Below are 17,886 nucleotides of genomic sequence, written 5' to 3'. Positions count from 1 at the left end.
GAAACTATTTCACAGCATTATAGTGCTAATAGCATTCAGGGTTAGCATTCACAGCACTTACTGTGACAAGGGGTAAACTATGCTTCATCAGTGCTGCAACTTTGCAGCCCACTAACACAGTACAATACACACCATTAAAAAAGTGTACAAAGACTGGTGTGACACATGATCAAATATACTCAAAGTTTGCAGAATAATAATATAAATGTTTGATTACTCAAAGGATTCCAGCAAAATATAATCACACAATTCTTTTTACTGTTAAAAAATCATCACAAAGCTGCTTCTTATGTAACTTTTCTGTTTTGCTGTGAAACATAACAATATTTTCATCTCCACAGAGACTGTGTCTGCTCCCAGACCTCCAGAAAGCAAACCAAAAATCAGCAAAAAAAATTTCAGCATAAAAATTCACAAAGAAAGAATAATACAGCATCCTTAACTGCACCTCTGGTGTAGTTCAGGCCACAAACCTTAGAAACATGGTGTCAAACTAGATACTTACTCTGGATGGCATTACTTTGGCCTCCAGTAACACTGTGAGAAATCTTGGAGTCATTTTTGACCAACATGTGTCCTTCAATGCACATATTAAACAAATATGTAGGACTGCTTTTCTTGTATTTGCACAATATTTCTAAAATTAGAAACATCCTTTCTCAGAGTGATGCTGAAAAGCTCATTCATGCATTTATTACTTCTAGGCTGGATTATTGTAATTCATTATTATCAGGCTGTCCTAAAAGCTCCCTGAAAAGCCTTCAGCTGATCCAAAATGCTGCAGCTAGAGTACTGACAGGGACTAGAAAGAGAGAGCATATTTCTCCCATATTGGCTTCTCTTCATTGGCTCCCTGTTAAATATGTAGCTGGGTGGATGCTGGGGAGAGAGATGTTTCTCCTTTCCACTAGTGGGTGATGATATTTTCTGATCTTTTCTCTGATCTGTCTCTGGCAGTAGTTGAAAGGGGGGAAAGTACAAATACCTGCACAGGAAACAGGAAGTTCTATTGTTCTGCTCAGTCAGGCCAAGCAAAAGGCTGCTTTTAGAACAAGCCAGTGATTATAGGTAAATATGCTTATATGTAGCTTCAAGCTAAGATGTATTTGTGTATGTTTCTTCTGGATGGGTTGTCAACGGTTAAGTCTGTGCAATATCTCCAGGCTTATTGATGTGGGGATCAGGGCCACAGGTTTTCCTTCTTATTTGTGGCATTTGCAATTTAATTTTTTTGGGTTATTTCATGTTTTACCTTTCTGACCTCAAGTGAAAATGATGCATTTTCTCTCGTCTCTTTTGTTGCTTGTTATAAAACAGTTGGACCATCTGAATATATCACAATAATTAACCTCACAACCACTTACAGCCATCAATGCTCAAAAATAAGTATGACCATAAAATTATAGAAACAGAAATCATCAAAATTTGAGGCAGGAAATGGCATCAACCACTAGTGAATGGTTACTTTTAGTAAGTCAGTAGTAAAAAGATGTGCAGTCAAATATATGCTTTTCTTTTTTTATTGAATCAGTATTATTTGTCAATTTGTTTTATCATTATCATGATGTCCAAATGTTATCAGATGATCTGTGATCAGAGGTCTGAGGGTTCGTTTTAAACTGTCAGGACATGATGGGTGAAAACATTTCACAGGATCTTCGTGAGTAAAAACAGCAGTGACAGTCATCTCAAGAAAGGCGTCAAGTACTTCCTGTGTCATGTGGTGGAACTGTGCTCTCTGTCAGTGCTGCAGGTTTGCAGATGCATCCCTAAAATAGTATAAAAGCATATAAAGGATGACGTGACACATGATTACATGTTCACGTATTCTGCTTTGTAAGTCAGATAATGTAAATTGTTGCATCAACTGACAGATTTCTGCAGAATAGAAACTCACAGTTCTTCTCTTTACTGTAATTATCATAATTGATTGTAGCAAAGCCGCACATGAAGCAAAATGCCACACTTAGCTGTTGTTGTTAAGCTTATCTGTTACATTTCACACTCGTCTCGTCTGGTTGAACCATTTTTGTGGAACCAGTAAGCTTAATGTTTCTAGTCTTATTTGTAAGTTGACATATTAATATAATCTTACATTATGAATCAAGCTCCACTGAATATTGCACAACAGCTAGGCGTCTACAGAAGGTCTGATTAAGGATGAAATATCAGCAAATAATAACACCTGAGTGGTGGCCTAGGGGAGAAGAAGAGGGTTCATCACTGAGAGGACCCTGGTTCAAAATCCTCGGGCTGGCATCACTGTGGGTCCCTGAGCAAGCCCACCCCCCCAGGTTGCTCCCCGGGCGCCCTTTGGCTGCCCCCTGCTCCATGCTGTTCTGTGTGTACTACATACTCCATGTGTGTGATGGGTTAAATGCAGAGAATGAATTTCACTGCATGTATATGTATGTGACAAATAAAGCTCTTTCTTCTTCTTTCTTCTAATATCAGATATTCAGACGAATATCTGCCATATTCACCTGAATCTGAATTGTGACTATTTGCACTGTATTACACTGTCATCATCTTAAAATAATCTATTAAGTTCATGGAACAAAATGGAAATGATTGAATTATTGATCAAGAAGCAAATGCCGCTCTTTGCTTCCTTTTTCAGTCAGCCGGTATAATGACTGTGGTGTCAGGATCATTTTTAAATGTGGCTGCACATGGGGGTCGAGAACTAGTTGAAATTTTTCATTTAAAATAAAACTAATCAATAATGAACTCAATAAACCTCTTGCCTTCATAAACATTCATTAAGAGATGTGGGTGCCTCACAACAGTAAGTCCCCTTCCCACAGCCAAGATTATCAAAACAAAGTCCAGAATCAATAAGGGTCCAGTTTAACATCAGCATCTTTTTGAAGATTGCCCCCATTAAAACAGCCATCACAGTCACACCATCACTGCAAAAACATTAATATTATTCACCGCTTGGGATATTAAACAGCAAAAATATGTATGATATGCACATATTACCAAATAAAAAGGAACACATAGTACAAATTGCACAAATGTGCACAGATTTCTGGTATTTTTTTAAGAAGCTTCTCTTTCCTTTCTTCATGTTACAAACAAGTTCACCCTCTGCTGCTGCTTATCCCGAACTACAGGCAGCCTCCCATCATTACTGTGAGACTGGGGGTCCTCTAATGAGTTGCATTTCATGTTTTTACCACAGGAGGGCGCATTCTACTAGAAATCAGAAAATGTGAGACATTCATGGCATGTCTGGCAATATTTAAACACGAGTGACAAATAATAGAATTATTAGATTATCAGTACATTTGGTCAATTAGCAATTTGGGGCCACAAACAATGCTACAGCGCTGTAGTGTTAGTTATGCTGGTTTTGACATTTTTGTTATGGTAACATTTCTGTAAAAGGAAAAAAAAAACTAGAATGGAACTTCTTGATAAACCTGCTCTTAGATCTGGGCTGTTGTTAAGCTGTATGCAGATGAGTTCAAACCCCTGACACACACACTCACACACACACACACACACACACATACATCACAGCCATTACGTCAGCTGCTTATCAGATGTATCTTTTCCCCTCTGTCAAAGTTTTTGAACTTGAATGAGTGGCATACAAGGGAATTGGCGTTTGCACCATCTATAGATAACACAAACGGCAGGTGTGCAAACACACACACAGGCAAACTGATTAGTTTGAATCCACAGAGATTACTTTATGCTTCTATAAATATATGTACACACGTACATCTTCCCTGAGAAAATATGCATGCTCATAAATATATACATGTGCACCAATTTTATATTGTAAACCTATTTACAATGTATGCAAGACAAACGCACACCCATGCGTGCAATCAAACAATAAAATGTTTGCAGCTTTCTACCAGCACTCTGGCACACAACTTATTTCCAAGTGTAAAAAAAGAAAAAAAAAACAAGGAAGGGGTGTGGAGGACCAGATGTACTTTACAATATCAGCTTGTCCTCCCTTGAGGGTAGAGCATATGCACACCCAGAAATAGATCATCTGTAGAGCATCTGAGAAACATACGATGATCTACAGCACTCTACAAATCAACGAATGTTGTCCAAACACGAATAGAAAAGAACAAGAACAGGTTCCCACTCTAGTTTATTGCTGGTACTTCAGAGGAAAAAAAAACAGTACAGCACTTCATGAGAACTGAAGGTAGGAGGAAGATTGCTCTGTTTGCATATGCTTTTTATTGTGGCCATTTGCACCTACCTTCAGTGAGACTGAAAGTGCACGGCTGCAACCTCAAAAAGGAAGTAGGCGAGGTCTATTTTGACAGCAACCATGCTTCAAAATATATTCCAAGAGGTGCTATTTTGACATTTCACTCTACACATATTTAGGTGCTGGAGAACAGAAGAATCGATGGTTTAGTTTATTTGTGTATTTTTATGATTTCTTTAAGTCAGCTGTTTCCATGGACTCTACTGGACTATTTTTCAAAACTCTGATTAAAAGGATATTTGGGGATTTATTCAAGCTGACTGAGCTTTTGAACCACAAGACTTTAAAAAAATAAACCTTGAGGAACTGAGACTGAGGTATCTTTCAGCACACCTAAAAATACTGCTGGATGCTGGATCGCTCAGAGTGCACGGTGTGACAATGCCTGTGATTGTACTAGAGGCCAAAGACTTCACTAGTCCCCTTTTCTTGGTACGCACATGGGAAGTCCTATCCACCTGCACAGCGTTCAGTCTTCTCGCCTCCCTGGATCATTCTGCAGAAAACTGGATCTTTAGGATCTTCTGCATGTTTTCCTGGTGCTTCTTCTTCACCATTACCCTGCTCATCCACATCCTGAGCATCATCCAGTTTCACAGCCTTATCCCAGTATCCTGGAAGAACCTAACTATGACGGTGGCAGTGTTGGGAGCACTGATGACTTTCAGCACTTCTGTGATTTTCCCTTGGATGGTCATGGATCGTGACAGTGCGCTGTCGCGCCCTGTGGCCGCTGCGGTGGCATCCTGTCTCACTTTTCTGGCCTACACCTCAGAGTCGGTTGTGCTCCGCACCCAAGCGCACGAGCAGAGAGGCTACATGGCCACCATGCCGGGTATCCTCAAGATTGTCCAGCTTTGGGGGGGCTGTCTGATCATACCTCTGGTTGTGGCGGTGGTCCGTGAACTGCCTAATGGAGTACCTCAATGGCAGCTATGGGTCTCTGCTGTGTCATATGGTGTCTGCATCCTCATGTCTGTAGTCACACTGGTGGTTATATTAGGTGACTTTGCTGGGCGATGTCTCCTGCCTTTTGACAGATTTTTGGCTGGCTTCACCCTAATTGGAGTGCTGCTCTACATGTTGGCCACAGTGATTTGTTTTACCAAGATACTGCAGCTGAATGAAAGCAAACATGGAGGCATGAAACCACAGCTGGTTATTATGGAAACAGTTGTTTCCAGTATTACACTCTTAGCTTACACAGTGGATCTCGCCTTCTCCATTAAACTGTTGTGTGACAGGAGTCATATGTGAAGGTCCTCATATATTGTGTGTTTAGGAGAAAAATGTGCCTTTGTAACAGCCAAACCTGAATGAATGTTTATGTTACTGTTTGATCAAGACATCTTTCCTGGCCTATGAATTAACAGGACACTCACTGACTTTACGGACATAATAACATGTTGCATGTATGGTAATCGTTACATCAGTAACTTGCTGAGGATTTACAGACGATGCTTAAAATACAACCTGTAAATGTGATATTTAGATTAAAGGGTCTAAAAAATGAAAACTGAAATTGACCCCAAAACATTAAAAGTAATAAAATTGTTTCTAAGGTAACTGATACATGAAATTTCCAAGACTGTTTTTTTTCCATATTATATACCTCAACACTAACCAAGCTGCAGTAGTTTCAGTGTAAATGGGCCAGTTGCCAGTTACTAACGCTAGATGGCACCATGACAGTAGCACAGTAACCCCTGTTTAAATCACAGGAGGCAACTTTTAACTGTAGATAACACTAAATGTTTTCCTACATCAGGAGGCGTCAGCCCCGTCTTATCGTGGAGATATCTGTGTAAATCACAGCATGCTTTACTGTGTTTATCTCTTAAATACTAATTAGTTTTGACTGTTATAGACATATTTGAGCTTTGTATTTAATTGGTTAGCCCATACACACGCCTTCCGTGGTCAAAAGAACATTACATTTGTTTTCTTTTTCTTTCATAATAATTTTCAAAGGCTCGTGACATTACTTAAGTTTTTTTGTTTTTGCTTTTTACATTTTGTAATATTAAAAAAAAAAAAAAAAAATTGCACGCTTGTTTCCTGCGTAGATAACCCCTAAAAAAACTGTTACCAACTTATTTACATTTTACACTGTTTGCTTTGCACGTCTGGCTCATCAGCTCCAGGCCTGCAAAGCAGCTCTCCCAAAAAATCGATCGTTGATCCCAAACCGCATCTCAATGGAGCGATCCGGCTGCTCGGTCTCGATTACTCTGGCCTCCCGTGACTCCAGCTTTTTCCCCCTCCCTTAATCTTTAAGGAACTAAGTGCAGTTTAGTCGTTGTCAACAGGGTGAGGGAGAAGCCGTGCGGGTTGAAATAAGTTGGTACGTGGAGCTGAGAGCACAGAGGTTACTGTACGGGAATCTTTGGAGCTCGTCTGGAAGTTTTGATCTTGTTCGTGTTTATCCAGGCAGACGTGAAGGCGCCTACAGACGGTAAGCTGCTCTTACGTTTCGAAACAATCTTTCAGTTTGGTGACATGAGCTCAGCTAAACAAATAAACAAACAAAAAAACAAAAACAAAAAACACAGACTTTGGGACAAATTCGGGATTCATTTTTTTCCCGGCGGTCCTTGTGTATGGGATATGAAGCCATATTCAGGCTAATGGCAGCGATAAGTCTGTCAGTGTTAGTTAATGCTGTCGTTTGCTGGTTGTCTTACTTGCATCACAAGACAGTCTGGTTTCACTGGTCGGCTAAGGTCCTCTGTTAAAGCTCAAAAAACGTGCACATTATGACCACGTTAGCATCCATATTAGTTGATATAATACAACACAACAACATCCTTATGCTAACTCTTGTCTATATTTTGCCATATGGTTATTTTCTGTCCACAACCATCCACCAGCTAAAAGTACACCCATCATGAACACACTCCCTTTATATGTTTGGTTTTGGTGTTTTTATATTTTTAACACCTATAATTATATTTTTTCCTTTTTTTCTTGTTTCTCAGAAGCCCCATGAGCACCCCTGACATGTGATACTTGACTCTGCTGTATGCAAGTCCCAGGCTGGATTGAATGGCACTGAGGGTACAAGGTAAGCACTTAGCCAGTAAATTTGGACCCATTATCGATCGGTTTCCTGAGCTACAAATGATCTTAGTGGGGGCAAAGTCGAGGGAGAGGGAGAGAGGGGGGGAGGATAGGAAGGACAAACAGGGCTCTGAGTAGTGAAGCACTGGGTTGTATTACAGGACAGCTCAGAGAAAACCTCTGAGTTAGAAACAGCATCCAGCCACATTACTCACATGAAGGAAAAGGGGCAAAAATGGGTTTCACCACATGGCTTTAAGTGCTGGCATTCACAACTTGTCGCTGTCATGAAACCTGACATCCAGATGGCTGCTAACACCACAGTCCTCTAAAGCCTCGAGCGAGAGGAGAGTCTTGTTTTATGTTCAAACATGCAAACATTGCAGATGAGCCAAGGGCTGCTTTCTGGGGCAGGGACCTCCAGTTCACATTTCAGCAAATGCAGATGGTTAAAGACAACAGCAGCAAGGTGTTTTACCAGTGTCTTTGCACATATTGGCTTCTAGGGTACATTTAAAAGGCTTTTCTTAGACTTGTATTGCATAATTCCTTCTTCTCATTTAGCCAGTTTACTTCTCACCATAGACTGTATATAAAAACTGGATGTAGCCCATCGTGATGTCACTCATTGATTAGTGAAGCCTGAAGATGAGTGGGGATTGTTTTGCTGCCTTGATTCTGGTCTTTTGAGAAGGTGAGAAGAATGAGAACCTGAGGGATACTGCAGTAACATGCCAGTCACACAGTAAAGCCAACTTCATTCTCCTTTTTCACTCTAATAGGTACCATAACTTACAAAGTGAACATCTTATTGTAACTCAGAAGGAATTTTATTCATTTATTTTTTGCAGAGCTCACAGACGAAGGAGCTAAGACTGTAAACTTCTATACAAATTGACCCCTTTATGCAACCTGAAGAATGCAAAAAGTTTGAAGGCACTTCAGCACTGGGTTCAATTTTCAGACAACAAACCTGCTTTTATATATGCTCTATGCTCCTCTCAGTGGGCTCTATAGTTTATATGGGAACAGTGCTACTTTTGCCGATGCTGCTCTTAGAGAAACATTTGTATTGCATGTTGTTATAGCCCTCAGAATTACATACATGGAGCTTATTGTTTTGGTGCTCGAGAGGCTTTGGATCTTGGGGCCTAAGTCATGTAGTCTTTATTTATAGATGACGAAAGGTGTTGCTTTGGGAAATGATACTCACAGCTGTACCCTAAGGCCGTGACACAGGCCTGCACACCACAACATGTTTCTGTCTCCTTTAATCACATAATAATAATTTCAGGTTTAATGCAAATAATGCAACAATACTGCTTTCCTTAGCCTTGCACTTCAGATGGTTCCTTAGCTGCATCTCAGATCTTAAATTCTTGTTTAGGCTGAGCAGCAGTCGCTGTGTTGGTGAGTCTGTTATTCACGCTACATTTTGACTTCAAGATTTGCATGAAGCTGTGTTAACAGAGCTCGTGTAATGCAGCTCCTGCTGAGACTGTAGACCTTATTCTTAAAGCCTGGTTCAGCGTGGATGAGCAAAGAAACAGAATATTAAGGTCAGTTTTAGCTAACTGTAATAACTTTGGTCTGAACAGCAAAAATGTAGAAACATGTGAATTTAAACACGACAGAAATATGAGTTTTAATCCAGAAATCCACAGCCAGTCTCCTCTGGCTGCCTACATGGTTGCGAAATTAGGTTTAGAATAGATAAAAAAAATTCAAACCTGTGTATCCTAAGCCTGATTTGGCATATATAAACAAACATATTAAAAGCCACTCAGTGACATTTCAAATGTCAGCCCTTGGCTGCTCAGACGGCACCTGTCGGTGGAAGAAGTTCGTGTTGAAAGTGCTGAAAATAAAGGACAGGATGTGGTTGAAAGGATGCAGAAAGGAAGGTGTCGTTTTGCCCGCCAAAGGAGAAGTAAAAAAACGGCGTTAACACCTGTGAGCGACAGGAGGAGGTTCAGGGTTTGAGCGGCAGCAGTGGTGAAAGGAGATGTCACACTTTGATGTGCGTCTGCAGTATAACTAAAGGATTTGGATCACATTTTCAGTTCCTGTCTCAGAAAGCACATTACAAAAAAAACAAAACAAAACTGCCAAATGGAAGCGCTTTGCATGGATTTAAATGCCCAAACCTTCACCACAGAACGCTGTCCTGACTGCTAAAACACACACAAACTAGTTTGTTTTTTTTTGTTTTTTTTTTTTTTGGTGGATGATTTGCTTTGCAAGCCAAACATGTTCTGCTGCTGCTGCTGTAATGCAGTTAAACAGGTAATGGCTCTCTTTCTTTATCACCTCCACACAGAGTTTGACTTACTCATTTCTCACTGTGAGATAAAGAGCATGTGCTGCAGGAATTGGCCTACACCCTGTTGACTGTACACCTGTTCATAGCTTTGACTCACTTTGTGGCCTTCCAAGTTCTCAGCAGGCCAAACCTATTTTTGAACATCACAAACATATTTTTTTTTTGGTCAAAGTTTTTGCTCAGCTGAGATGTGGAAAGAATGACACATTCAGCTTCATGCATCATCAGTAATGTCAGTAAATGTCCTCACAGAGATGGCCAAACACGCTCGCCTGTGCAGCTGTTCCTGTAGGGGACACGCCGGTAATGGAAAACAGCTTTTATCCAAAACACGAGAACCGCTCGTCCAGACCTCACGTTCAGCGTTGCCCTCGTCGACACGTCGATGTTTGAAATGGATCAGATGAACAGCTGCTGAGGGAGGGCGAGTTCTCAGATCGGTGATATATGATTTCATTTAACTGTACCGCAAAAGACAGGCCGACTGCTCGAATGACAAAAGAAGCAGTGCAGGCGAAAGTGTGAACTGTGGCCCAGATTTTTAAGTTTGTAATCTTTACAACAATGCGAAGGCAATAAGTTGAGTCACATGAGAGTGTGTGTGTGTGTGTGTGTGTGTGTGTGTGTGTGTGTGTGTGTGTGTGTGTGTGTGTGCTGTCAGAGGCAACTTTTTAATTTTTTTCCTGTTATCAGATCAATATCCAGAGCTTTGTTGATCTTAAAGAATTTGAGATATGGGTGTGTGTCGTTGAATTTTATACAACTCCATTCAGACTCGCATAGATAAGAGGATTAAATCTATGTTGGCATTACCTTTAGCCAGGAACCTCTTGTAAGCTCCTCCTTCACTGATGCAGCACACACCTTACACAGGTGCTGCTCCCCTCCTGGAATAATGGCCATTACTGGGGCATCAGGAGACTGTGTCACACTGCCAGTCAACAGTGATTTCAGGCGCTCCCTCACTTGTGCTCTCCTTGCACAGTAGCCACCATTCATCTCACCGCTGCCATCATCATAATCACCTCTGTTACCAGAGGGGAGAGACGGTGGGAGGCGGGGAGATGTATAAAAATAGCTTTTCTAAAAATATTTCTCTCTTGAAACTGAGACAAATTCACAAAGCTGCAGGCAGCAGATTTTATGAGAGCAAAAATCGCGTAAAAATCACGGAGACGTCTGAGCGTCAGTGAATTTATTTACAGTTTTAATGTGAGCCCAGAGGAGTGGCACAAGCTTTATTTCATAAGATTAAAGCCCCTCCTTTGCAGTTTCAAGCAGTCAGTTGCCATTTCGGTCTCCAGCAAGCTCTCGCTGTGCTCTCACACTTTCACAATGTAGTCTTTTGTCATAACAGTTTGGCTGAGAAACGCTTTTTGCCTAATTCTTTTCACTCTGTCCAACGCTGGAAAATACACGATTACAGCATTCCAGGCTTTTTGCTTAAGTTTCCATTTCAGTTCATGTTGGCCTGCAGTGACCAGCTATTAAAATGTCGGCTGAAATGAAAGAAATTCTTTTTATCATACAGTATTTTACATTTATTTTAATTGTATCAGATGCTGGAAATTAAGTCTTTCTGTGCCGTAAAATTGTTGCTGTTTGGATTAAATATGCAGCTGTGATTTATCTCCTTATTCACCCGTGAAGTAGCTTCTCGGCAGCGTTTGACGTCTCGTGGACCTCAGCGGCCCGCTGTTGTGGAACTGCATGAAATGTAATTACTGCAGACAGATTAGCTGCCTTTCACAGGTGCATGTAATCAGAAGCAGGAAAAACGCACAGTCCCAGAGTACGGAGAGAAAAAAACCCTCCAAGAGTAATTATCAGTCGTTATTTGAGAAAATTAATCAATATATGATGTTGACGTCCCGAGATCTTTATCATTACTCTTTATCAGTTTTTTTTTAAACCAGAACTAAACCAAGCACTGGGTCAGGCTCTGATGAAAGGAGCCCTACTTTGTCTTAATGGCCTTTGTGGAAAACGTTATTACATGGTTGACCTCTTCAGTTCAATAAAACAGTCATCTAATAGTTATTTAATCAGCGTCTTGCTTTTTATAGGAAAGACTGCCCATCTGACTTGCTGCTTCAGGGTTATTGATTAGTAGCTAAAAAAAAAAGTAGCAAAAGCTAAAATGTCTGATTTTACTTTAACTACTTAAAGTCCTGTCGGTCACAACTGTTTGGTGTAAATTAAAAGAATAAAAGGTTTTGTGTGTGGCGTGGCAGCCGGCGCTGTAGCTGAATGAGTGCGTGACTGGAGCAGAGAGGCAGATCTGTGATCTGTTACCGTTTTGTCACCTCTGCTGTGCCAAGGAGCTCATTCAGAAATAATGAGGGCTTGTTGATGAGCTTAAGCAGTTAAGTGAGGAGTGCATTATTTAACGAGAACAAGCGACATGGTTTGAAATACACTGGAGCGACTATAAATGGGATTTTTGGAGTGTTTTGTAAGTATAACAAGAAAATGGTGTTTTTGTCTGGGTAGATGTGGTTGTGTAACATTGAGGGCACTGTGCTCTGAAAACCTGTTAGTCTCTTTATCTGCTTTTCTCTCTGTTTGTTACTGAAAGGATTTTTTTTTTTGTTTTTTTTGTTTTTAACTTCCTTGTCTCTGCGGATGGGCTGTCACATGCTCTTTATGAGCCTTCGTGCGCTCACAGTACTGATCCACAACAGCCGAGCTATTTCAGGCAATAATTGAGCAATTGTGACCCAGTGCCAACTTCTTTAAATCTGTCATAAAAATGTTTAAATATTTACAAAAAAACAGGTGGAAAAAAGTGAAATACTTGAACTTAGCACCTCTTGGATCTGTAGTTTCAAAAGGTGGTTACTCTCTCTGTAATCTATTAAAACTTAGAAATTTATGAATAATTTAAAAAATCAGAATTACAACAGAAATATTTTGCTCGTAGAAAATATCATCAGGAAAGAAACACAGGTCTAAACGTGACCTGTGGAGCGCGTGTGCAGCATGAGTTAGCATGGCAGGTGCACTGTTTAGCACTGCTACCTCACAGAAAGAAGGTTCAGGGTTCAAACCTGGTCCTTCCTCATGGTGATGGGCCAAAATATTTGTGTTTCGGGTTAATGGCAAAGCAGATAAAGCCCTTAAAGTGTGTGCAATGACGCGCTGCGTGGATATATACATGTGTGAATGGGTTATTTAAAGATGCTACGTAAATATCAAGCTTGGCATACCTTACTAACCCATTAAGCTCATTCTGACTGTAATCAGCAGTTTACTCTTCACTCAGGGACATTGTCTGATAAAATATGATCTGCGCTCATGTCTGACGAAATATTTAACCACACAGTTTTAAGTTGGTCATTAGACGCTTGCCACTGCAGTCTCATCATATCAGAGGTTCTCATTCATTCATTCAGAGGCCGTAAAAGGTTCACACACATTTCACAGTTTTTAGCATTAGCAATAAATTAATTAATTCAGTGAAATAAAAGTCAGCACTATTACTGCTATTATTCATCTAACTACCTATTTTTCCCCAAGTCATCCACCCCTGGTGGGGTGGGGGGTGAGAAACATTATATAAGAGCCCTTTGTCTCAAATATCATCTGTGCACGTCTCAGCTTACAAACCTGTTAAAAGATGCCAAGTTGCTCATGCGGTGCAGACATGCTAACGTTTACACTGTATATATGGAAATGTAAAATTGAGCACAAACGCGTGAGACTCATTTACACATTTCCAAATGTAGCATTAGAGTTTAAAGGAGGAGGCAGCAGGTTTGTTATGATGAGTGAGGCCTGAGCAGAATATGCTGCTGGTAGGTTGACTGTGCAGGATAAAGGTGTACACTGACCTCCAGAAATCAATAACATAATCATGTTTTTACAGTGCTTTTACCCTGGTTGTGTTATCTTAGTGGCTCTAGTTGGCAGGAGAGGGCTGATACCTGCGGTGAGCCCAGTGCCGAACAGTCCCCACCTGTCTCACCAGTTTCTCAACATTCTTGGGAACAGTTTCTGTTTTGTTGGGCTGCTATTGTTTGTCTCCAGCACATGAAATCTGTAATGACTCCGTGAATCGCATTTCCAAGATTTTCATTGTTTGTTTTATTATTCCCATGTCCCCCCTTTTTTTTGTGCTATGGAAACACAGACAGCCTCATTTTAAAGAAATAACTGTTTTAAAAGGCTGCCCGTGTTACACGTGGGACATAAGTGTACGTGGGAGCAGAGAGCTCGGGCCTCAGATTAAACACGCCGTTGCAGAGATTTTTATTTTGTTTTCATCTCATTCAGGCAGTGGATGAACCGAGGAGCCCCACCAAAGCTAAGCAGAAGCTAAATAAGAATTATTTTGAACTTGTGATCATGCAAAGCTGCTCTAGCAGAGTCAGATGATTCAAAAACCGAAATGAGCAGAACAGGCCCACTTTAAAATCGTTCAGCCCTTGATCCCACTGTTTTTGAAGGAGCGCTGATTCAGTCATGCAGATTTATGAAACTGGATTCCAGCTACAGAAGATTAATGCAGCGCAACAGATAATTATCAGCTGCTGCTATTTGTGAATGTCTTATTTGCACAGAAACCAAACGCAGTCAACAAGGCTAATAAAATCAGTGCAGCTCTATCCAGTTTACATCTCCTGCCACAGCTCTCAAGTCCAAATGATGTTCATTTTGCCATTGAAAGGTAAACCTACAGCCCACTGTGGACACCCCGTGTACCCTCCAGTTTGTTGGCTTGCCTGCACAGCCACAGATAAATACAAGTATTTGTATTTGTAAGCAGCTGTCTGCTTGTGTATCAGGGGAGAGTGTGAGCTCAGCTTGAGCTGTTCAGTCACTCAGATATGCACACGCAGATGGACAAATATATTTCCATGCTCTTATACATTACAATCAAGCTGATCATGGGAGACCAACCACTTTGAAAGCGCTCGCTCTAGAAGTGATACTTGACCATGAAAGCTGGAAACATTTTGGTTTATAACATCGCCGATCACCGAGCTTCCAGGAGGGCGACTTCCTGCTGTTTGCTTCACCGCCTAAAGCTGAAGCTACTACGCAAATGAACATTTGTTTCCCAGTGTTATAACTTTTGATACCTTCAAATGGATATGCTGGGCTACTGTTTATATATGCTAACACAGTTAGCTGTTAGCTTGTTTAAATTATTTAAATATTATTATGTAGTTGGGACACTGACAGTATGTGAGTTTTTTCTTTTGTTGAATTTATTATGATCCTCCAGGGTTTGTTATTTATACTATTTTTGACTCTCATGTGGCTGCTTCTTTTTTTTTTAAATCACCAGCTGTGGGTTATATGCTACACCTGAGGTGTTGGTGGTTTTTGTTAAGCCCTGATGAAGACTTTGAGAGCACTCATCTCTTGGTTTTTTTTTTTTTTTTCTGTAAATTTGGTCTAAGAATAAACTAAGATATCATCTCACCAGAAGACACAGCGCCTCAGTAGTTTTTTTTTTTTTTTTTAATTGTTAAACTCGCACCACAGTGTTCAGGAAGTTTTCCTGAATCTGTTCTAGATGCAGCCACATCAGTGCCGTACTGCTCTGCTTGATGTGTGCTGTTCTGCTCTGTGTGAAGCTCCTTTCTGTCTGTAGAAATATGTAGAAATGAGCGAGAGAGGGAATCAGAAAGAAGGCAAATTACTTGGCAGACTTGCATCTTACACCTTCACTCGTTACTGTGATGAAAGCAGATCCAGGTTCAGGAAGCCATTCTCTAGGATGTGTTGTCATTTCTCCCACCTCAACACTATTTTTTTTAAAAATTGCCACAAAAAATTAGGCATAACATTGTGCAGCTATTAGATGTTTGTAACTGCTACTTATTGTATCTGCATTGTTGACACTAGTGTTTATGGGGTGTGACACTTTCCTTAGCTGTGAGTGTCAGCACTGGGAAAACCATTAACTCTGCAAATAAACAGCTGCATTTGTAGTGGGACTGCTTCTAATCCCTTCCCTGGCAACCTTAAAGTGTTCTGGGAACTCGCTGTGCCTCGTGCTGGTGTGTTTTGCTGTTGTAGTTTCATCTCCATCCCTGAGCAAGCATCATCTTAATGCTGCTGATTATCTGAAACAGTGGAGCATGACATTTGAGATTCTCTGAGGGGGGGGGGGGGGGGGTTGTATGGGCGTGTGGTGCCGCACTGGCAGAGAGCACCAGGGATGGTGACTTGCAGAAATACTCTTGCAGTGAGGTTACTGAGCTGCAAAATTTGCCTTTACTTAATAACACAGAAGCAGGAAGTCAGTCTCTCTTTTTTTTTTTTTTTCTTTCTTATAGTACATAGCAACAGTTGCCTTAAATGTTCAGTTTACTCTGATTAAGTATAAATAATTTATAGTTAATTCAAGGCTCTGGGCCAATAATATTCATCATTCAGAAGCTATATGTAGACCAAATGCAGGGTTTTAGAAAAAGTGAACAGCTGACTATCTTGGGTGAGGAAAAAAAAATCATAAGGAAGTTCAGGGGTATTTCCACCGTATTCTGGGTGTTAGACACATGCATACGGAAGTGACAGAAATGTGAAAAATGAATTACGGTAACTTTAGGTAGAAGCTTAAAACCTGCCTACCTCTGCACCTCTGAATGCTGGTGACCTAAAATCATTCTCTTGATCATTTGCTGTGTCCGTTTAAAGAAAAATGCCACATGCCCCTTTATATTTATTTTTCACATTGAAAAATAGGGTGAAAGCAAAGTTTCTGACACAGTTCAAGGAGACAAAATCCCTTCATTTAACAGCACTGACCCTGCAGGCCCACTGTATAGAAGTGAGAACATGAATCCGATTTTGTGCAGCACGCTGTAGAGCCACACAGGGCTGTATACTTACACTTTTTTACTGCTTAGTTTTATTACATATGCTGTAATTTTTTAGACTGTGTGACTGAAACACTGTGCCATCACCCATTGTTTATTGAAAAGCCTCAAGGTAATCAAGGGACATTGCATACTCAAATGGTAGGACTGCCCTAAAGCAAATCCTGCTTTATTGTTCTTCTGGATACTAAAATGAAAATCATATTATATGCAGTAAGGCTTGAAACTAGCAAATGAGACCATAAACTAAATCATGAAAATGTTTACTGAGGTCATAAAACAAGGAAAACGGGAGGTCGTTTTCCATTAAAGTTCTTTAACACTGATCTGCTTTTGAAACTTGAGTCGCCCCCTGCTGGCCATTAGAAAGAGTGCATAGTTAAGGCAGTTTAAGACCCAGAAGCTACATCCAGTGTTTTTATACAGTCTCTGTTTGATATCCACTGTGACCCTTAAACACATCAGTGGCTATTTGGCTTTATACGTTCTTTGTCTATTTTCACTAATCTTTATTTGGAGCAATCACACAACACAAGATTATTCTCGCTTATTCCTTTGATCAAGTTCAGTTAGGTGAAATTTAAAACCTTTCTTTTGTTCCCTAATCATACTGCCTAGTATGACTTCTGTTGCTCTGGGTTCACCTGTGTAATTCTTTATATTTAACAGCTGACAGTCTTTCACTTCCTGGAAATCCAGAAGTTGCTATATTTAAAATATTAGATGAAAAATAAATTCAACACCTAATAGAACCACAGTCTTCGGAGTAGCACGAGTTAACAAATCTAACTGAATGTGCTGAAATGGGGTGAAGTAAATGACACATGACGTGTGTGAGGGAGGCTTTTCTTCACATTCGTGGTTCCAGGCTTGCTGATGAAGCGTGATTTTTGTAGTTTTTGGTGAGGTCATGCTGGAGGAGGTCCTGCACTGGGACACAGTGAGTCATGCTACTGTGATAACTGTGCCCATTTAAGTTCCTCAAGCATGGCAACATATAAATAATGTTGAAAGGCATATTCACCCTTGTATGGCCTTTCTGACGCTGGAGCATTGATTGGTTAATTGTGCCATTTAACTCCGCCCAGAAAAAGAAGAAAAATAGTTTTCATGACACCAACTTTTCTTTATCATATGATTGCGTTTACTGCTTCACTTAGGGATTCCCCACATCTCTAATTATGACATTGTGAAATTCCTATATTCTGGTTGTGAACTTTCACTCAGTGGTCAGAAGTCAGAATTCATGTAGTCTAACTTCAGTGTTTGAACTGTGCGCGGGAGATCTTTTTTTAGGCCTATTATATAGTTGTTGGGAATGCTGTTTATACAAGCTAGAGCCTGAACTCTGCATATGGAAATAATGATTACATTTCTTTCCATCATTGATTATTTGTTGATGAATTTGGTAATATTTTTTTTTA

At 40.3% G+C, this 17,886-nt stretch overlaps 2 protein-coding genes across 3 annotated transcripts in view; both read left to right on the top strand.

The window, feature by feature from the left end:
* Window positions 1-4,361: 4,361 nt before the first annotated feature.
* Window positions 4,362-5,759, top strand: LOC115788326 (myeloid-associated differentiation marker homolog). The gene has a single exon (XM_030741308.1). It carries the CDS (start codon window positions 4,628-4,630, stop codon window positions 5,501-5,503), a length of 876 nt encoding a protein of 291 aa, XP_030597168.1. The 5' UTR covers window positions 4,362-4,627; the 3' UTR covers window positions 5,504-5,759.
* Window positions 5,760-6,488: 729 nt separating this feature from the next.
* The window catches only part of LOC115783144 (testis-expressed protein 2-like), a 29,381-nt gene continuing 17,983 nt past the window's right edge, over window positions 6,489-17,886 (top strand). For both annotated transcript variants that reach the window (XM_030733833.1, XM_030733824.1), the window contains exons 1-2: window positions 6,489-6,701; window positions 7,225-7,310. The gene's annotated coding sequence lies outside the window, so the exon portion shown is untranslated. The remainder of the gene's footprint in view (window positions 6,702-7,224; window positions 7,311-17,886) is intronic.

This window comes from Archocentrus centrarchus, chromosome 1, assembly GCF_007364275.1.
Source record: "Archocentrus centrarchus isolate MPI-CPG fArcCen1 chromosome 1, fArcCen1, whole genome shotgun sequence".
Lineage (NCBI taxonomy): Eukaryota > Metazoa > Chordata > Actinopteri > Cichliformes > Cichlidae > Archocentrus > Archocentrus centrarchus.
This window is presented reverse-complemented; position numbering and strand designations above follow the sequence as displayed.